The sequence below is a fragment of the Bufo bufo genome, chromosome 4 (genome assembly GCF_905171765.1).
Source record: "Bufo bufo chromosome 4, aBufBuf1.1, whole genome shotgun sequence".
Lineage (NCBI taxonomy): Eukaryota > Metazoa > Chordata > Amphibia > Anura > Bufonidae > Bufo > Bufo bufo.
The window spans coordinates 240717203-240740062 of NC_053392.1; the positions used below are offsets into that span (position 1 = coordinate 240717203).

General features: G+C 43.7%; 1 protein-coding gene across 4 annotated transcripts in view; it reads left to right on the forward strand.

Annotated features, from left to right (window-relative positions):
* The window catches only part of PCYT1A (phosphate cytidylyltransferase 1A, choline), a 53866-nt gene that overhangs the window by 25326 nt on the left and 5680 nt on the right, over window positions 1–22860 (forward strand). For 3 of the 4 annotated variants that reach the window (XM_040428401.1, XM_040428400.1, XM_040428402.1), the window contains exons 3-8: window positions 6998–7097; window positions 19596–19712; window positions 21163–21314; window positions 21580–21658; window positions 22025–22167; window positions 22316–22504. In XM_040428401.1, the coding sequence (XP_040284335.1) occupies window positions 6998–7097; window positions 19596–19712; window positions 21163–21314; window positions 21580–21658; window positions 22025–22167; window positions 22316–22504 (780 nt within the window). Of the gene's footprint in view, window positions 1–6997; window positions 7098–7129; window positions 7442–19595; window positions 19713–21162; window positions 21315–21579; window positions 21659–22024; window positions 22168–22315; window positions 22505–22860 lie in introns of those variants that run through there. The other variant, XM_040428404.1, reaches the window with a different exon arrangement.

Genomic DNA, 22860 nt, shown 5'->3' on the forward strand with positions numbered 1-22860 from the left:
ATGTGGATTTCTCTGCGTTTCCGCACAAACTCCACACAAAGATCTGCTTGTTATATGCAAAATTTGTTGCATATTTTTCATCAAGTTTATTTTGTCACATACACAGCATAAAAAGAATTCTAACCAATAATGGCAGTGACATGCTTTTTCATCACAATACCCTCCTTGTGCAGAAATAATTCATTCCCTTTTACACAGACCGATTATCAAGTCAGTTATCTTTGTAGAAACTCTCGTCCGTGATAATTGACCTGTGTAAAGGTGCCGGTGATCTTTAATGCCCATACAGCGGATGGCATTGCTGCATGTTTATTGGGAACATTTGGCTCATTGCCAATTACTGCTTGTACCATCTTAAAGGACCCATAGAAGACAGTGTGTGCCAGCATCCAAAAGAAGTGTCTGTTTATTGGCACAGGTTCATATAACAGGTTACTAAACTCTCCAATCCATCCAGAATACAGTAGCCAGGCTTATCTATCTGTCTGACCGCTACTCTGATGCCTCCACGTTGTGCCAGTCATTGCACTGGTTGCCCATACACTGTAGGATTCAGTTTAAACTTCCCACTTTTACCCACAAAGCTCTCCACAGTGCTGCACCCCCCTATGTATCCACACTCATCTCTATCTATCACCCTACGGCCAATGACTTGTGACTAACACCCACCATAATCTGAACCTCATTTCGGTCTCCAAGACTTCTCCCGAGCTGCACCAGTTCTCTGGAATGCCCTACCTCATGCACACAACTGTGTCTTTATTGCTGTCTGCAAAACCCTTCCCTATGCAATCCACATTTCTCTCATTCCCATCACTAGAACACACTATTCTTATCCGCAATACAGAAAAGAATAGGACATTTTCTATAACTTGCGGACAGCAAAAAAAATGCAGATCGGACACAGATGCAGAATTATGGTTGTGTGCACGAGCACTAATTTCCAACATCCATGGCTTTAGGCACTCCCTTATTAGGGTTGCCTATCACATCCTCCAATCTAACTCTTCCAATCATCCCCCTCCCCCACCTTCCTTCCTATAACACCATTCTCTTGAACCTGATGCAACATCCACCACACCCCATGCACTCAGAAGCACTACAGATATCAGCTGGTGACTGGCTCATGCAGCTTTATATCTACTCCCCTACTGTGTTAAGATGGCTGAACCATTGTACAAGTCAAGCACTTGTTACCTTCTGTGTCACCTCTATCTCCTCATAGATTGTAAGCTCTTGCGAGCAGGGCCCTCACTTCACTTGTTTTAATTGTTGTAGTGCTATATAAATAAAGATTATTATGTATCAACCCACTCATGTACATTTCCATTCACTTGATGAAGACCTGGGGGGTCATTTATTAAACAGAAATACACCTACATTAGCCATATTTCTGGCGTAGATTGTGGCGCAAAGGTATTTGCAATACAATCTACAATCTGCGACTGCTCCCCGCTCACTTCAGGTCTGAAAAAGTGAGCGTGGTGGGGAAGGGGACTGGCCATCTAAAATGCTGGTCTTAATAAATGTGCTTGCAGTAGCGCTGCGGCCTTCTCTCTGCTTGTCCAGCACAGCGCCGTACATTGTATAGCGGATGTGCTTAGTATCGCAGCCCAGCCCCATTCACTTCTATAGGGGTGAGCTGCTCCTGGGCCCCCGTGACCGATGAACGTGTCGTTACTCGGCCTAGGAAAAGCTGTAGACAGGGGTCCTGGGAGTCTGACACCACCAATCAGATACTGAAGACCTATCCAGAGGATAGGCCATCAGTAAAAAAAAAATAAAAAAAACGCATTTAGAAAACCTTTAACTGAGTTTTCTGCTGTTGCACACGTTGTCCACCTGATGGCAGCAGATACCTGTCATTCTCCAAATGAATGACTAAATCTGTTTCTGCATACAGTGTAAATGGGATGTCCCACAGGTTGTCGGTGAGACACGTCACAGAAGCAAGTTGGGTGGGGCCCAAATATTGGACCCCTGCCTATTCTGACGAGGGTAGCTGTGTATTATCATCCCGCTTTCTGGTGATGGGCAGGAATTTGCAATCCTTTCAGACTTTACATTTATGACATTATTTTTATTATTGGGCTTCTATTTTATATAAAGGTGTTGGAAATCATCAGTCATAAATGTAACATCACTATTGTGTTCTAGTCTTAACCCCTTCAGTGAGGGGCGGAGGGGGTCCTAATCTTCCATTTCCTTTAGGGCTCATTCAGACGGCCGTATGCTGTCCGCAAAAATACTGAATGCTATCCGTTTTTTTGCGGATCCGCAAAAAAAATGAAACATGTCCTATACTTGTCCGTGAAAATCAGGACATGGCCCCATTGAAGTCTATGGGTCCGCAAAAATACTGAATGCTATCCGTTTTTTTGCAGATCCGTTTTTTTGCGGATCCGCAAAAAAACGGATAGCATTCAGTATTTTTGCGGACAGCATACGGCCGTCTGAATGAGCCCTTAGGAGTAGAAAATGGTTGTATGATCTGGAGGTAGTCCTGACACATAGCTTTGTGTATGGTCCGTTACTGCACATGGCATCCCTTTCTTTTACCTTACGGTTTTGGGCGTTGCCCTCAGTATGTGGCCAATCCTTCTCCTTAGTAACGTCAAAGCTTTGTTGACGCCTCACTATGTAATCTTAATTTCTATAGCCGAATAACAAAAGTTCTGGACAACTAATCCGATTACTTCTGTTCTTGTACAGAGGCTGGCACTTATTTCTCCCATATTGGTTTGTGAAAGGAAACTAATAAAGTATTTTAAATGTCACTGAGTTTTCAGAAAACTTTTCATGTCATAGAGCCATATCATAAGTTTTGATTGGTGGGAGTTTGAGTGCTGAGACCCCCACTGATCTTTTTTGTCCTCGCTGCAGGAGACGGGCTCGATCGAAAGTCTGTGGTCTCGTCTCCATTCCATCTCCTGCAGTTCTAGCAATCGGTGTTTGGACACCCACCATTCAAAACTTTTATATGTCTCTATGACATATCAAAAGTTTTCTGAAAGCTCAAGGGCCCTTTAAATAGCCCATTTTAAATGACATATGGGGGCATAGGGCAGAATGTTTGCCATAATCACTATCTTCTGGTAAATTAGGCTTTCAGTGCTGTTTTTGCTGGGACTGTCATCAGACATATGCTATATACAGGTACAGTGGGGTATCTGATACACTGGCGATTTTGCAAGTTTTCCCACCTACAAAGAATGGAGAGGTCCGTCATTTTTATCGTAGGTACACTTTAACTGTGAGAGACAGAATCAAAAAAAAATCCAGAACATCACATTATATGATTTTTAAATAATTGATTTGCATTTTATTGTATGAAATAAGTATTTGACCATCTACCAGCAAGAATTCTGGCTCTCACAGACGTTAGTTTTTCTTTAAGAAGCCCTCCTACTCTGCACTCATTACCTGTATTAATTGTATATGTTTGAACTTGTTACCTGTATAAAACACACCTGTCCACACACTCAATCAATCACACTCCAACCTTTCCACCATGGCCAAGACCAAATTGCTCTCTAAGGACACCAGGGACCAAATTGTAGTCCTGCACAAGTCTGGGATGGGCTACAGGACAATAGGCAAGCAGCTTGGTGAGAAGGCCAATAGCAATTATTAGAAAATGGAAGAAACACAAGATGACTGTCAATCTTACTCGTTCTGGGGCTCCATGCAAGATCTCGCCTCGTGGGGTAAGGATGATTCTGAGAGAGGTCAGGAATCGGCCGAGAACTACACGGGAGGACCTGGTCAACGACTTGAAGAGAGCTGGGACCACAGTCTCAAAGATTGCCATTAGGATCAATTTACACGTCCGTAGTGTATTGCGGATCCGCAATACACCCGGCCGGCACCCCCATAGAACTGCTTATTCTTGTCCGCAATTGCGGACAAGAATAGGACATGTTCTATTTTTTCCGGAGCTGCGGACCGGAAGTTCGGGGCCACGCTCTGGAAATGTGGATGCGGACAGCACACTGTGTGCTGTCCGCATCCATTCCTGCCCCATAGAGAATGAATGGGTCCGGATAATTGCGGACCGGGTGCGGACACATTCTACGGACGTGTGAATGGACCCTTAGTAACACACTACGCTGTCATGGATTATAACCCTGCAGGGCACGCAAGGTCCCCCTGCTCAAGCCAGCACATGTCCAGGCCCGTTTGAAGTTTGCGAATGACCATCTTGGATGATCCAGAGGAGGCATGGGAGAATTTCTAGTCATGTGGTCAGATGAGACCAAAATAGTTTAGTATCAACTCCACTCGCCGTGTTTGGAGTAAGAAGGACGAGTACAACCCCAAGAACACCGACCCAGCCGTGAAGCATGGGGGTGGAAACATCATACTTTGGGGGTGCAAAGGGGACAGGACGACTGCTGCACCGTTTTGAAGGGAGGATGGATGGGACCATGTATTGCGAGATTTTGGCCAACAACCTCCTTCCCTCAGTAACAGCATTGAAGATGGGTCATGGCTGGGCTTGACAATGACCTGAAACACACAGCCAGGGCAACTAAGGAGTGGATCCATAAGAAGCATTTCAAGGTACTGGAGTGGCCTAGGCAGTAGGGCTGCATGATATGGGAATTTTGTGCGATTGCGATTACGGCCCTAAAAATTGCGATAACGATATGCGATGCAATATTTTAAGGGAATTGTGCTAGAGGTCTATTTGCTTGGATTTTCAAGGCAAAAGCACACAGAAATTACTGATAATGCTGAAATGTAGTTATGCTCAACTCAGGAACTGAAATGCACAGTGTTTTTCAAAATAAAACATCTTTTACTAAATTAAATAATAGGGATCGACCGATTATCGATTTGGCCGATATTATCGGCCGATATTGAGGATTTTGAACGTTATCGGTATCGGCATCTATTTTGCCGATATACCGATAACATATTGGGAACACAGAACGCGCTGCTCTCAGCGCTCTCTGTGTTCTCTCCGCAGCACAGGGGAGAAGGAAGCAGTGTCTCCTCCCCCTGTGCTGCTGCTGCCGCTGCCGCCAATGGCAGGAGATGAGACAAGAGGAGGGGAGGGGCTGTGGCCGCTGCGCCACCAATGAAGATGAGTCTTTCATTAATTCATATACAGGAGGCGGGAGCTGGGAGCTGGCTGCAGAATCACATAGCCGGCTCCCGACCTCTATGAACGGCAGCTGCGGTCCGCGGTAGTTAACCCCTTAGGTGCCGCGGATCGCAGCTGCCGCTCATAGAGGTCAGGAGCCGGCTATGTGATTCTGCAGCCAGCTCCCGCCTCCTGTATATGAAAGAGAGGTATCTTCATTGGTGGCGCAGTGCGCCCCCCCCCCCCCTCAAGCCCCCTAGTATTAATCATTGGTGGCGCAATGCGCCCCCCACCCCCATCCCAATAGTAAAAACATTGGTGGCGCAGTGCGCCCCCCCCCCTCCCCCCCACCCAGTATTACTCATTGGTGGCAGTGGCCACAGGATCCCCTCTCCCCTGCTCCTTTGATCGGAGCCCCAGCAGTGTAATCCTGGGGCTCCGATCGGTTACCATGGCAGCCAGGACGCTATTGAAGCCCTGGCTGCCATGGTAAGCTCCATGCTGCTGTGTGCACAAAGCACAGAGCAGCAGGGACAGTGTGAGCTCCTATTCACCCTGATAGAGATCTATCAGGGTGAATGGGACAAGGGTTCTAGTCCCTAAGGGGGCTAAAAGTTTTATAAAAAAAAACACCAAAATATTAAGTATAAATGAAAAAGATTTACAAAAAAAAAATAATAATAATACACGTTAACAATAAACATTCATTTTCAGCAGATTTGTGTAGGAAAAAATTTTTTTCCTCCAAAAATAAAAATACCCAGAATATCGGTATAAATTATCGGTATCGGCCCTAAAAAATCAATATCGGTCGATCCCTAGTAAATAACATATTTGCATTACTGCAAAAGTACAAAATACAAAACTTGCCATTTTCTTAATAGCACAGAACAGATAAACAGGATAAATAGAAGAACATTTGTTCATTTAAATAGCAACTTGCCTCCAGCCCCTCCTCCCTCCCCGCACTGTAACTGATGTATCGCCGGCCGTGCTGTGCAACATAGCGTCCGGCGATACATCCGTGTCAGCCACGTAAAAAGTCAACCATCGCTTTATAAGACGCACTGCCATTTCCCCCCCCCACTTTTGGGGGAAAAAAAGTTTGTCTTATAAAACGAAAAATATGGTAATACAATTGCAACATTTTTGGGTCGGCCAATTGGCGATTGCGATATGGCGATTTATTGCGATTGCTTTGGCGATATATTGTGCAGGCCTACTAGGCAGTCTCCAAATCTGAACCCAATCGAGAATCTTTGGAAGGAGTTGAAACTCATTGTTGCTCAGCGACAGCCCCGAAACCTGGAAGATCTGTGTGGAGGAGTGGGCCAAAATCCCTGCTGCAGTGTGTGAAAACCTGGTCAAGAACTACAGGAAACGTCTGATCTCTGTATATGCAAACGAAGGTCTCTGTACCAAATATTAACACTGATTTTCTATTGTATCGAACACTTATTTCATGCAATTAAATGGAAATTAATTACTTAAAAATCATGCAATGTGATTTTTCAGGATTTTTATTTTGTCTCTCACAGTTGAAGTGTACCTACGATAGACCTCTCCATTCTTTGTAGGTGGGAAAACTTGCAAAATCGCCAGTATATCAAATACTTATTTTCCCCACTGTATATAATTGACAGCTGATAGATGTTTTGGCCCGCAATATACTGTATGATGCCTACGTGATTATGCTAGTTCATCTTGGATAAGTGCCCATGTCTCTGGAGACAGGGAGGGATGAGCGGCTGCCAGGCACCTTTTATCACATTCAAACTTTGATGTTCCAACACAGAAGTGTGATGCTGATCTGGGGGTGTAAAGCCATGTACTGTGGGATAAGACTTTGGTTTCCCATACAATGCATTGCTTTTCTGACGGGTGTATTTTTTTTTTACATATTTTCAGGGGGTGAGTGAACCGGCACCTTTCTCCGATGAGTTACAGATTGACTACAGTAAGCCATACAAGAGAGTAACAATGGCAGAGGCTAAGATAGGAACCCCACGTAAGTTTTTAGCGAGATTCTGTTGATGTGATTCTGAATATGAGCAGCCATGATGTTAGATTATTATCGCAGTACAGATAGATCACTACTCCTGTAGTCAGAGCACAATCTCTACCAAATGCCAGCGTGGCTGTTTTTCCTTGTATACATATTTTAGCTGTTTCTTTTATCTTTTTTATTCTTTCATAACCTGCCTTGACATTTCCATTTATTCACACTTTTGCACCCTGTGTGGCAAAGGAAAGAACATCTATTTCTTCCTGGAGACTGTAGACAAGATGCTGCTGACGGAGTTTATTAAACACTGCCTGTGGATCCGCTCATGAACATCTACTTTGATACATGTAAACCTCATATAAACCTATAATTGCCTTACATTTATGTCTGGACATGCAGCGCTGCAGTGAATATTTAGGGTTTAATGAACCATTGGGCCCCACATCCAGTGCTGATCCGTGATTCCTACTTCCAATACCAAGTTTTACTCGTGGCTTTGAATGTGATTGGCCCTTAGTGACCACCTATAGGAGTTTTTACTGCAGCCTAGTCTAACGGTTACAGAGGTGACCTGTGCCGCGAGTGGCAGGTCCTCAGCTGTTCAACCCTCGGTCCTTCTGCAATTGCATAGTGTATTGGAAAAAGCTCTTCGGTCCTTCTGCAATTGCATAGTGTATTGGAAATAGACAACATGGTTAGCTACAGACACGGCCCGTAACAGTTTAGTTGAGTGCTTGTAGCGCAGTGGGACTTTTTGTGTTTCTAACAGCAGATAACATTGCAGAGCCTGGTAGAAAGATTATGCTTTACAGAATGCAAATAAACCAGAAGAGCACCTGACGGATCTCGGCTCCGAAGCCTGCAGAATTGTGAATGTTATTTAGGTTGTGTTCAAAATAATAGCAGTCAGACATCACTAACCTGATCAATCACTGTTTTTAGTAGAAATTATATTTCTACATGGCAAATAATTTACTAGCAGGTGTAGTAGAGTAATAGAAATCCAACAGACCCAACAGTCATGACATGCATGCTGCTGATTCTCTGTAATTCTCAATCACTTATTGAAAGGGGCATGTTCAAAATAATAGCAGTGTGGAGTTCAATGAGTGATGTCATTCATTCTTTGAAAAACTGGTGGAAATTATTGCCCTTATTTAACCACCTCCGGACCGCCTAACGCAGGATCGCGTTCCGGAGGTGGCAGCCCTGCGCAGAGTCGCCGATATATGTGTCATCTCGCGCGAGCCGAGACTTCCTGTGAACGCGCGCACACAGGAACGGAAGGTAAGAGAGTTGATCTCCAGCCTGCCAGCGGCGATCGTTCGCTGGCAGGCTGGAGATGTGTTTTTTTTTTAACCCCTAACAGGTATATTAGACGCTGTTTTGATAACAGCGTCTAATATACCTGCTACCTGGTCCTCTGGTGGTCCCCTTTGTTTGGATCGACCACCAGAGGACACAGGTAGCTCAGTAAAGTCCCACCAAGCACCACTACACTACACTACACCCCCCCCCCCCCCCCCCCGTCACTTATTAACCCCTTATTAGCCCCTGATCACCCCATATAGACTTCCTGATCACCCCCCTGTCATTGATTACCCCCCTGTCATTGATCAACCCCCTGTAAAGCTCCATTCAGACGTCCGCATGAATTTTACGGATCCACTGATAGATGGATCGGATCCGCAAAACGCATCCGGACGTCTGAATAAAGCCTTACAGGGGCGTGATCAATGACTGTGGTTATCACCCCATATAGACTCCCTGATCACCCCCCTGTCATTGATTACACCCCTGTCATTGATTACCCCCCTGTAAAGCTCCATTCAGACGTCCGCATGATTTTTACGGATCCACTGATAGATGGATCCGATCCGCAAAACGCATCCGGACGTCTGAATGAAGCCTTACAGGGGCATGATCAATGACTGTGGTGATCACCCCATATAGACTCCCTGATCACCCCCCTGTAAAGCTCCATTCAGATGTCCGCATGATTTTTACGGATGCACTGATAGATGGATCCGATCCGCAAAACGCATCCGGACGTCTGAATGAAGCCTTACAGGGGCATGATCAATGACTGTGGTGATCACCCCATATAGACTCCCTGATCACCCCCCTGTAAAGCTCCATTCAGATGTCCGCATGATTTTTACGGATGCACTGATAGATGGATCCGATCCGCAAAACGCATCCGGACGTCTGAATGAAGCCTTACAGGGGCATGATCAATGACTGTGGTGATCACCCCCCTGTCATTGATTACCCCCCTGTAAAGCTCCATTCAGATGTCCGCATGATTTTTACGGATGCACTGATAGATGGATCGGATCCGCAAAACGCATACGGACGTCTGAATGAAGCCTTACAGGGGCGTGATCAATGACTGTGGTTATCACCCCATATAGACTCCCTGATCACCCCCCTGTCATTGATTACACCCCTGTCATTGATCAACCCCCTGTAAAGCTCCATTCAGACGTCCGCATGATTTTTACGGATGCACTGATAGATGGATCGGATCCGCAAAACGCATCCGGACGTCTGAATGAAGCCTTACAGGGGCGTGATCAATGACTGTGGTGATCACCCCATATAGACTCCCTGATCACCCCCCTGTCATTGATTACCCCCCTGTCATTGATTACCCCCCTGTAAAGCTCCATTCAGACGTCCGCATGATTTTTACGGATCCACTGATAGATGGATCGGATCCGCAAAACGCATACGGACGTCTGAATGAAGCCTTACAGGGGCATGATCAATGACTGTGGTGATCACCCCATATAGACTCCCTGATCACCCCCCTGTCATTGATCACCCCCCCCTGTCATTGATCACCCCCCTGTCATTGATCACCCCTCTGTAAGGCTCCATTCAGACATTTTTTTGGCCCAAGTTAGCGGAATTATTTATTTTTTTCTTACAAAGTCTCATATTCCACTAACTTGTGTCAAAAAATAAAATCTCACATGAACTCACCATACCCCTCACGGAATCCAAATGCGTAAAAATTTTTAGACATTTATATTCCAGATTTCTTCTCACGCTTTAGGGCCCCTAGAATGCCAGGGCAGTATAAATACCCCACATGTGACCCCATTTCGGAAAGAAGACACCCCCAGGTATTCCGTGAGGGGCATATTGAGTCCATGAAAGATTGAAATTTTTGTCCCAAGTTAGCGGAACGGGAGACTTTGTGAGAAAAAAATTAAAAATATCAATTTCCGCTAACTTGTGCCCAAAAATTTTTTTTTCTATGAACTCGCCATGCCCCTCATTGAATACCTTGGGGTGTCTTCTTTCCAAAATGGGGTCACATGTGGGGTATTTTATACTGCCCTGGCATTCTAGGGGCCCCAAAGCGTGAGAAGAAGTCTGGTATCCAAATGTCTAAAAATGCCCTCCTAAAAGGAATTTGGGCACCTTTGCGCATCTAGGCTGCAAAAAAGTGTCACACATCTGGTATCGCCGTACTCAGGAGAAGTTGGGGAATGTGTTTTGGGGTGTCATTTTACATATACCCATGCTGGGTGAGAGAAATATCTTGGTCAAATGCCAACTTTGTATAAAAAAATGGGAAAAGTTGTCTTTTGCCAAGATATTTCTCTCACCCAGCAAGGGTATATGTAAAATGACACCCCAAAACACATTCCCCAACTTCTCCTGAATACGGCGATACCACATGTGTGACACTTTTTTGCAGCCTAGGTGGGCAAAGGGGCCCATATTCCAAAGAGCACCTTTAGGATTTCACAGGTCATTTACCTACTTACCACACATTAGGGCCCCTGGAAAATGCCAGGGCAGTATAACTACCCCACAAGTGACCCCATTTTGGAAAGAAGACACCCCAAGGTATTCCGTGAGGGGCATGGCGAGTTCCTAGAATTTTTTATTTTTTGTCACAAGTTAGTGGAAAATGCTGATTTTTTTTTTTTTGATTTTTTTTTTTCATACAAAGTCTCATATTCCACTAACTTGTGACAAAAAATAAAAACTTCCATGAACTCACTATGCCCATCAGCGAATACCTTGGGGGGTCTTCTTTCCAAAATGGGGTCACTTGTGGGGTAGTTATACTGCCCTGGCATTCTAGGGGCCCAAATGTGTGGTAAGGAGTTTGAAATCAAATTCTGTAAAAAATGACCTGTGAAATCCGAAAGGTGCTCTTTGGAATATGGGCCCCTTTGCCCACCTAGCCTGCAAAAAAGTGTCACACATCTGGTATCTCCGTACTCAGGAGAAGGTGGGGAATGTGTTTTGGGGTGTCATTTTACATATACCCCTGCTGGGTGAGAGAAATATCTTGGCAAAAGACAACTTTTCCCATTTTTTTATACAAAGTTGGCATTTGACCAAGATATTTATCTCACCCAGCATGGGTATATGTAAAAAGACACCCCAAAACACATTCCTCAACTTCTCCTAAATACAGAGATACCAGATGTGTGACACTTTTTTGCAGCCTAGGTGGGCAAAGGGGCCCATATTCCAAAGAGCACCTTTCGGATTTCACAGGTCATTTTTTACAGAATTTGATTTCAAACTCCTTACCACACATTTGGGCCCCTAGAATGCCAGGGCAGTATAACTACCCCACAAGTGACCCCATTTTGGAAAGAAGAGACCCCAAGGTATTCGCTGATGGGCATAGTGAGTTCATGGAAGTTTTTATTTTTTGTCACAAGTTAGTGGAATATGAGACTTTGTATGAAAAAAAAAAAAAAAAAAAATCATCATTTTCCACTAACTTGTGACAAAAAATAAAAAATTCTAGGAACTTGCCATGCCCCTCACGAAATACCTTGGGGTGTCTTCTTTCCAAAATGGGGTCACTTGTGGGGTAGTTATACTGCCCTGGCATTCTAGGGGCCCAAATGTGTGGAAAGGAGTTTGAAATCAAATTCTGTAAAAAATGACCTGTGAAATCCGAAAGGTACTCTTTGGAATATGGGCCCCTTTGCCCACCTAGGCTGCAAAAAAGTGTCACACATCTGGTATTGCCGTACTCAGGAGAAGGTGGGGAATGTGTTTTGGGGTGTCTTTTTACATATACCCATGCTGGGTGAGAGAAATATCTTGGCAAAAGACAACTTTTCCCATTTTTTTATACAAAGTTGGCATTTGACCAAGATATTTATCTCACCCAGCATGGGTATATGTAAAAAGACACCCCAAAACACATTCCTCAACTTCTTCTGAATACAGAGATACCAGATGTGTGACACTTTTTTGCAGCCTAGGTGGGCAAAGGGGCCCATATTCCAAAGAGCACCTTTCGGATTTCACTCGTCATTTTTTACATAATTTGATTTCAAACTCCTTACCACACATTTGGGCCCCTAGAATGCCAGGGCAGTATAACTACCCCACAAGTGACCCCATTTTGGAAAGAAGAGACCCCAAGGTATTTCGTGATGGGCATAGTGAGTTCATAGAAGTTTTTATTTTTTGTCACAAGTTAGTGGAATATGAGACTTTGTAAGAAAAAAAATAAAGAAAAAAATAATCATCATTTTCCGCTAACTTGTGACAAAAAATAAAAAGTTCTATGAACTCACTATGCCCATCAGCGAATACCTTAGGGTGTGTACTTTCCGAAATGGGGTCATTTGTGGGGTGTTTGTACTGTCTGGCCATTGTAGAACCTCAGGAAACATGACAGGTGCTCAGAAAGTCAGAGCTGCTTCAAAAAGCGGAAATTCACATTTTTGTACCATAGTTTGTAAACGCTATAACTTTTACCCAAACCATTTTTTTTTTACCCAAACATTTTTTTTTTATCAAAGACATGTAGAACTATAAATTTAGAGCAAAATTTCTATATGGATCTCGTTTTTTTTTGCAAAATTTTACAACTGAAAGTGAAAAATGTCATTTTTTTGCAAAAAAATCGTTAAATTTCGATTAATAACAAAAAAAGTAAAAATGTCAGCAGCAATGAAATACCACCAAATGAAAGCTCTATTAGTGAGAAGAAAAGGAGGTAAAATTCATTTGGGTGGTAAGTTGCATGACCGAGCAATAAACGGTGAAAGTAGTGTAGGTCAGAAGTGTAAAAAGTGGCCTGGTCTTTCAGGGTGTTTAAGCACTGGGGGCTGAGGTGGTTAAGGAAGGAAGGCAGCAAATGTTGTACATGCTGGTTACAGTGCATTTCTCTCTAAAATTCTGAGGAGAATGGGTCGTTCCAGACATTGTTCAGAAGAACAGCGTACCTTGATTAAAAAGTTGATTGGAGAGGGGAAGACATACACTGCTCAAAAAAATAAAGGTGAACACAAAAATAACACATCCTAGGTCTGAATTAATTAAATATTCTTCTGAAATACTTTGTTCTTTACATAGTTGAATGTGCTGACAACAAAATCACACAAAAATAAAAAAATGGAAATCTAATTTTTCAACCCATGGAGGTCTGGATTTGGAGTCACCCTCAAAATTAAAGTGGAAAAACACACTACAGGCTGATCCAACTTTGATGTAATGTCCTTAAAACAAGTCAAAATGAGGCTCAGTAGTGTGTGTGGCCTCCACGTGCCTGTATGACCTCCCTACAACGCCTGTGCATGCTCCTGATGAGGTGGCGGACGGTCTCCTGAGGGATCTCTTCCCAGACCTGGACTAAAGCATCTGCCAACTCCTGGACAGTCTGTGGTGCAACGTGACGTTGGTGGATAGAGCGAGACATGATGTCCCAGATGTGCTCAATTGGATTCAGGTCTGGGGAACGGGCGGGCCAGTCCATAGCATCAATGCCTTCGTCTTGCAGGAACTGCTGACACACTCCAGCCACATGAGGTCTAGCATTGTCTTGCATTAGGAGGAACCCAGGGCCAACCGCACCAGCATATGGTCTCACAAGGGGTCTGAGGATCTCATCTCGGTACCTAATGGCAGTCAGGCTACCTCTGGCGAGCACATGGAGGGCTGTGCGGCCCTCCAAAGAAATGCCACCCCACACCATTACTGACCCAATGCCAAACCGGTCATGCTGGAGGATGTTGCAGGCAGCAGAACGTTCTCCATGGCGTCTCAAGACTCTGTCACGTCTGTCACATGTGCTCAGTGTGAACCTGCTTTCATCTGTGAAGTGCACAGGGCGCCAGTGGCGAATTTGCCAATATTGGTGTTCTCTGGAAAATGCCAAACGTCCTGCACGGTGTTGGGCTGTAAGCACAACCCCCACCTGTGGATGTCGGGCCCTCATATCACCCTCATGGAGTCTGTTTCTGACCATTTGAGCAGACACATGCACATTTGTGGCCTGCTGGAGGTCATTTTGCAGGGCTCTGGCAGTGCTCCTCCTGTTCCTCCTTGCACAAAGGCGGAGGTAGCGGTCCTGCTGCTGGGTTGTTGCCCTCCTACGGCCTCCTCCACATCTCCTGATGTACTGGCCTGTCTCCTGGTAGCGCCTCCATGCTCTGGACACTACGTGCACAGACACAGCAAGCCTTCTTGCCACAGCTCGCATTGATGTGCCATCCTGGATAAGCTGCACTACCTGAGCCACTTGTGTGGGTTGTAGACTCCGTCTCATGCCACCACTAGAGTGAAAGCACCGCCAGCATTCAAAAGTGACCAAAACATCAGCCAGGAAGCATAGGAACTGAGAAGTGATCTGTGGTCACCACCTGCAGAACCACTCCTTTATTGGGGGTGTCTTGCTAATTGCCTATAATTTCCACCTGCTGTCTATCCCATTTGCACAACAGCATGTGAAATTGATTGTCACTCAGTGTTGCTTCCTAAGTGGACAGTTTGATTTCACAGAAGTGTGGTTGACTTGGAGTTACATTGTGTTGTTTAAGTGTTCCCTTTATTTTTTTGAGCAGTGTATAAAGAAGTGCAGAAAATGATAGGCTGCTCAGCTAAAATGATCGTAAAGGCTTTAAGATGGCAACCAAAACCTGAAAGAAGTGGAAGAAAGCTAAAAACTATCATTCAAATGGATAGAAGAATAGCCAAAATGGCAAGGACTCAGCCAACAATCAGCTCCAGGAAGATCAAAGAAGGTCTAAAGTTACCTGTGAGTACTCTTACAATTAGAAGACGCCTATGTGAAGCCAAGCTATCTGCAAGAAGCCCCCGCAAGGTCCCACTTTTTGGGTCTGGTGCCGGAGACAGTTTGTCAGACGACCCCCCCCCCAAACACTGAATTCAAGCCACAGTACACTGTGAAGACAGTGAAGCATGGTGGCGCAAGCATCATGATATCTGGATGTTTCTCATACTATGGTGTTGGGCCTATTTATCGCATACCAGGGATAATGGATCAGTGTGAATACATCAGAATACTTAACCTCCTCAGGACCGCCGTACGCAGGATTGCGTCTTTGCGGCGGCCCTGCTCTTCTGGGTGGAGCCGCGAGATTTCCTGTGAACGTGCGCACACAGGCGCGCGCGTTCACAGGAACGGAAGGTAAGAGAGTTGATCTCCAGCCTGCCAGCGGCGATCGTTCGCTGGCAGGCTGGAGATGTGTTTTTTTTAACCCCTAACAGGTATATTAGACGCTGTTTTGATAACAGCGTCTAATATACCTGCTACCTGGTCCTCTAGTGGTCCCCTTTGTTTGGATCGACCACCAGAGGACACAGGCAGCTCAGTAAATATGTTGCACCAAGCACCACTACACTACACCCCCCCCCCCCCCTGTCACTTATTAACCCCTTATTCACCCTTGATCACCCCTGATCACCCCATATAGACTCCCTGATTTCCCCCCTGTCATTGATTACCCCCCTGTCATTGATCAACCCCCTGTAAAGCTCCATTCAGATGTCCGCATGATTTTTACGGATCCACTGATAGATGGATCGGATCCGCAAAACGCATACGGACGTCTGAATGAAGCCTTACAGGGGCGTGATCAATGACTGTGGTTATCACCCCATATAGACTCCCTGATCACCCCCCTGTCATTGATTACACCCCTGTCATTGATCAACCCCCTGTAAAGCTCCATTCAGACGTCCGCATGATTTTTACGGATCCACTGATAGATGGATCGGATCCGCAAAATACATACAGGCGTCTCCCTGGAGCCTTTCAGGGGGGGTGATCACCCCATATAGACTCCCTGATCACCCCCCTGTCATTGATCCCCCCCCCCCCCCTGTCATGCTGCATTCAGATGTCCGTATGATTTTTACGGATCCACGGATACATGGATCGGATCCGCAAAACACATACGGTCATCTGAATGGAGCCTTACAGGGGGGTGATCAATGACAGGGGGGTGATCACCCCATATTGACTCTCTGATCACCCCCCTGTCATTGATCACCCCCCTGTCATTGATCACCCCCCTGTAAGGCTCCATTCAGACATTTTTTTGGCCCAAGTTAGCGGAAATTATTTATTTTTTTCTTACAAAGTCTCATATTCCACTAACTTGTGTCAAAAAATAAAATCTCACATGAACTCCCCATACCCCTCACGGAATCCAAATGCGTAAAATTTTTTAGCCATTTATATTCCAGACTTCTTCTCACGCTTTAGGGCCCCTAGAATGCCAGGGCAGTATAAATACCTCACATGTGACCCCATTTCGGAAAGAAGACACCCCAAGGTATTCCGTGAGGGGCATATTGAGTCCATGAAAGATTGAAATTTTTGTCCCAAGTTAGCGGAAAGGGAGACTTTGTGAGAAAAAATAAATAAATATCAATTTCTGCTAACTTGTGCCAAAAAAATAATAATTCTATGAACTCGCCATGCCCCTCATTGAATACCTTGGGGTGTCTTCTTTCCAAAATGGGGTCACATGTGGGGTATTTTTACTGCCCTGGCATTCTAGGGGTCCTAAAGCGTGAGAAGAAGTCTGGGATCCAAATGTCTAAAAATGCCCTCATAAAATGAATGTGGGCCCCTTTGCGCATCTAGGCTGCAAAAAAGTGTCACACATGTGGTATCGCCGTACTCAGGAGAAGTTGGGCAATGTGTTTTGGGGTGTCATTTTACATATACCCATGCTGGGTGAGATAAATATCTTGGTCAAATGCCAACTTTGTATAAAAAAATGGGAAAAGTTGTCTTTTGCCGAGATATTTCTTCTCCGTACTCAGGAGAAGTTGGGGAATGTGTTTTGGGGTGTCATTTTACATATACCCATGCTGGGTGAGAGAAATATCTTGGCAAAAGACAACTTTTCCCATTTTTTTTATACAAAGTTGGCATTTGACCAAGATATTTATCTCACAAAGCATGGGTATATGTAAAAAGACACCCCAAAACACATTCCTCAACTTCTCCTGAATACAGAGATACCAGATGTGTGACACTTTTTTTTGCAGCCTAGGTGGGCAAAGGGGCCCATATTCCAAAGAGCACCTTTCGGATTTCACTGGTCATTTTTTACAGAATTTGATTTCAAACTCCTTACCACACATTTGGGCCCCTAGAATGCCAGGGCAGTATAACTACCCCACAAGTGACCCCATTTTGGAAAGAAGAGACCCCAAGGTATTTCGTGATGGGCATAGTGAGTTCATAGAACTTTTTATTTTTTGTCACAAGTTAGTGGAATATGAGACTTTGTAAGAAAAAAAAAAAATCATAATTTTCCGCTAACTTGTGACAAAAAATAAAAAGTTCTATGAACTCACTATGCCCATCAGCGAATACCTTAGGGTGTGTACTTTCCAAAATGGGGTCATTTGTGGGGTGTTTGTACTGTCTGGCCATTGTAGAACCTCAGGAAACATGACAGGTGCTCAAAGTCAGAGCTGCTTCAAAAAGCGGAAATTCACATTTTTGTACCATAGTTTGTAAACGCTATAACTTTTACCCAAACCATTTTTTTTTTTTACCCAAACATTTTTTTTTTTATCAAAGACATGTAGAACAATAAATTTAGAGCAAAATTTATATATGGATCTCGTTTTTTTTGCAAAATTTTACAACTGAAAGTGAAAAATGTCTTTTTTTTGCAAAAAAATCGTTAAATTTCGATTAATAACAAAAAAAGTAAAAATGTCAGCAGCAATGAAATACCACCAAATGAAAGCTCTATTAGTGAGAAGAAAAGAAGGTAAAATTCATTTGGGTGGTAAGTTGAATGACCGAGCAATAAACGGTGAAAGTAGTGTAGGTCAGAAGTGTAAAAAGTGGCCTGGTCTTTCAGGGTGTTTAAGCTAGGGGGGCTGAGGTGGTTAAAGAGGTCATGCTGAAGAGGAAATGCCCTAGAAATGGGTGTTCCAACAAGACAACGACCCCAAACACACCAGTAAACGTGCAACATCTTGGTTCCAGACCAACAAGATTGACGTTATGGAGGGGTTAGCCCAATCCCCGGATCCTAATCCAATAGAAAACTTGTGGGGTGGCATCAAAAATGCAGTTTCTGAGGCAAAACCAAGAAATAGAGAAGAACTATGGAATGTAGCCCAATCATCCTGGGCTGGAATACCTGCTCACAGGTGCCAGAAGTTGGTTGACTCCATGCAACACAGATGTACAGCAGTTCTCAGAAACAGTGGTTATACAGCTAAATATTAGGTAAGTGATTCAAAGGAAAGCAAAATCTTCAAACATTTTTCAGTTTATAGTTTGTAAAGAAGAATACAAACACTGCTATTTTTTGAACAGTCTAATATTCACTTTTCTTCAAATTTTTTTTTTTTTAGAGGAACACAAATTTGATATATTTTTCTTCATGTTTTGATTTGGTATAGAATGTGTAGTGTTCCCAATGCCTTTGTGTGTATGGAAGTAAAAGCTATTAGAAGGATTTTGAGCTTTATTCACTCTTTTATACACACTGCTATTATTTTGAACACAACTGTACATAATAGGTAATACAGAGTCATTATACGGGATTCCAGCCAAATAAAAAAGGATACAAATGCTTGCCCCATAGATGAGACTGTGCTGATTTTTGTAGTTCTAGTTATAGCTACAGCAGTTTACATAGAGGTAGAATTGCTGGGCTGAACATGGTTGGCTGCTGTGATAATGTGGTGTGACTTCTCGGTGTACGTCATACCCATGACCATAAAAGGTGGTCACTACTGGGGCACCAGCGGCAGGGTAAGGAGTGGGCTTCTTCACAACAGTAATTTTCAAGACTGTATATTTAAAGGGGTTTTCAGGGTATTGATTGCCTATCCTCAGAATAGACAATGAATATCTTAAGGGTCATTGGGCAAACTCTCCTTGTCATCCCTGACGATCAGCTGTAACTGTTTGAAGTAGCCGCAGTTCTTGTTCCAGCGCTGCTGCCTTTCATTGTTTTCATAGGGCCACCTACGTACTTGAACAATAGCTACTTAATAGCATTGGGACTAAGTAAATGGTCAGGAAGACGGTGAAGAGACCCACGCCATGGCCCCTTCATACAGCTCATCAAGAATACAAGGTCCTAGATCTAGGTTCCATGTAGCAGTAGTGGTAATGCAGAGCTTTTATTCACAGGCGGCGCTTCATTTCTACATTTACATTACATTTGCTTGCACTACCATGGAGTGAGCTGAATTTTCTGTGCATTTCTCTAGTTGACAGACCTGTAAGAGTTTATGCGGATGGGATCTTTGACCTGTTTCACTCTGGACATGCCCGCGCTCTGATGCAAGCAAAGAGCCTCTTCCCTAACACATACCTGATTGTAGGGGGTAAGTAGAGGCCTTGTACTTGGTAAGGGATTTCTCGGGGACCTCTTCCTGTATTGTTAACCACACTGATGGAAACACTGCGCGCCCTGTGCCGAGTAGACCACGCTGATGTGAAGGGTACAAAGCCCGACTCATAGATGATGCTTCTGGAAGGCTCGTGGAAAAATCCTGCTACCCATATCCCCTGCACTAAGAGGTGACCCTGCCTCTGCTTCTTTATAGGTTACATTTCCCAGATTTTGTCAGTGTTATTTAACTTGGAGCCACAGATGTCCTAATATAAAGTTACTAGAGGCTGTGTGATTACCAGTAACAAGCCGGAGACCTGTGGGCATTTGCCCTTTAAACGGAATGCTTTCTGATTGCATGCAGTATGTCACCTTCCTGAAATTGCTCACTCCTTGTAGATAATGATAGGACTGCTCATTTGCTTATTTAAAGTGACTTAATAAGTAGAGTGTCATTTCATGGGCAGCTAATTAATCATCTGAAAAAAATCACCTCTCTGGACAAGGGATTTGTAAGTCTATATGTTAGCACGTATATTTTAATCTCCTAGAGCAGGGATCAGCACCCTTTGGCACTCCAGCTGCTGTGAAACTACAACTCCAAGCATGCACACTTTCTTAGAAGAGAGAGGAGGATTCTGGGAGTTGTAGTTTCAGAACAGCTGGCGTGCCGGAGGTTGCTGATCCCTGGCATAGAGGCCCACTGCTGGAGCTTTATCAAAACTGGTGTAAAGGAAAATTGGCTAAAGTCCCCAAAGCAACCAATCGGATTCCACCTTTCATTTTCCCAAAAAGGTTGAATTTTATTGGTTGCTTTGTATAACGAAGCCAATTTTCCTTTACACTCGTTTTGATTGTGAATTACCATTTATGTAGTGTTTAAGTTATTTTTTGGGCAAAAACATCCATATGTAATATCTTCTTAAAAGGGGTATTCCCATCTTTATGATTGGTAAAGGTCTGGCCCCCACAAAATGAAGGGGGAATCGGTGCTATTGCCCCTTCAGTGTTTTTCCCTCCTGGCAGCCAGCCCCATTCACTTAACTGAATCGGTGATCCAAATGCTGCAGTGCAGGCAACGATTGTGAAGGAGCTGCAGCATGCAGATTTCTAGGTCGAAACTCCAGGACCATAAAATAAAGGGATATTCTAGTAAAACGCTATTACTTTCTGAGGTGGGAATAGCCCTTTAACACTAAACATTCCTATGTGGCTGAAAATGATCTACTAGTGTTGACTATGGGCAGTGCAAGGCCTTGCATCATAGGGGTCTGACCAGGGCACATGATATTTTTTTATAATCTGCATGGGCTTCCCTTGTTGCCCCCAGATGGTATACAGATAGGACAATTGGTTTACTATGTAGGAACTGATATTTCTACAGCATATGTAATATACTGTATCCACAGAACTGTACATGTAAATACTTTTTTCCTTTTTAGTCTGTAGTGACGAGCTGACGCATAATCTGAAGGGATTCACAGTGATGAATGAAGCCGAGAGATATGATGCAGTGCAGCATTGTCGCTACGTGGATGAGGTGGTGAGGAATGCACCATGGACACTGACCCCAGAATTCCTTGAGGCGCACAGGGTGAGAGATGTTCCACACCCCAAGGTTTTCCCTCTGAATTAAAGATTTATGCCAATCTGAAGCATATATTACCTATCCTCTGGAGATCAGGGAATGTCTAACTACTAAGACCTGCCACTCAAGAATTCAAAATCCTCCTTGCACCAGTTGTGTGGCTGGCGAAAGTACATTTTGAGACGAATAAACCAGCGCGTTTCACTGTCTGAGATTTCTTTATACAGTATAATTGCTGTTTATCATTGTTTTCTTCTCTTCTTGTCTATAGATTGACTTTGTTGCACATGATGATATTCCCTATTCCTCTGCAGGAAGTGACGATGTCTACAAGCACATAAAAGATGCAGGTCCGTGTACTCCTCTATGATCTTATAGACATGTATCAGTCTGAAAAATAACAGAATTTATTTTAGGCCTCAATGATAAATGTTATGCTTTTCTATTGACTGTCTCTAAGTTTATGGGAGATATTTAGGTTTATTAGAGACCTACAGAATACGTTTGAACAGAGAGTCACACACACGTATGGCCACCTCTCCATTTAGTCTGTGACCGGTCCCCTGATCACCTGGTTCTGTAGATCAAGGTCCCAGATAAGATGCTTATCAGACACTTATATAAATACTCTGGATATAATATGGTGTCTGAGATGGGATTTGACCTTCACAATAAAATCAGGAATCATCTAAAATGTATTTTTCTCATTAAAACAGGAATGTTTGCACCAACCCAGCGGACAGAAGGAATATCTACATCTGACATCATCACCAGGATTGTACGGGATTATGATGTCTATGCTCGTCGTAACTTACAGCGTGGATATACAGCCAAAGAGCTGAATGTCAGCTTCATCAATGTGAGAATTGTCATTTATTTTGGGCAAATTGCTAAAATGTTAGTTGCAGTAGACCACGCTTGACATTTATCCCTACCAATGTATTATTGAGACCATTAGTTGTGATGTCCAGGCTTAGACAAATAAATGTGCTGTATGTTGATTTTAGGAGAAGAAATATAACTTGCAGGAACGAGTTGATAAAGTGAAAAAGAAGGTGAAGGATGTGGAGGAGAAGTCAAAAGAGTTTGTGCAAAAAGTAGAGGAGAAGAGTATTGACCTAATCCAGAAATGGGAAGAGAAGTCACGAGAATTCATTGGCAATTTCTTGGAGATGTTTGGCCCAGAAGGAGCCTTGGTAAGCCAACTTTCATATTTTGGAATGACAAATAATAGAAACTTTATCAAAAGTTTGGTGTGATGTTCCTACCTTGCAATTATTTGCCAAATAAAAAAAAAAAAAATTAATTTGTGACTAATTACTTTGTCACGAAGCGTGTTTCTTTGTAGCTGATTGTGGCATAACACAATGTAAAATAAAAAATAAATTTAATCCTTCTTGGCTCATCCATTTGCTTGCGATGGGCCGGCCACCACAATCTTGATTGAAGATCTAGCACGAAATCTCACTCAGCACGTCATGACATCATCACATCACCCGACGTGGTGACATCATCATGTCGCCTGGCGTGGTGACGTCATATGACACCATGC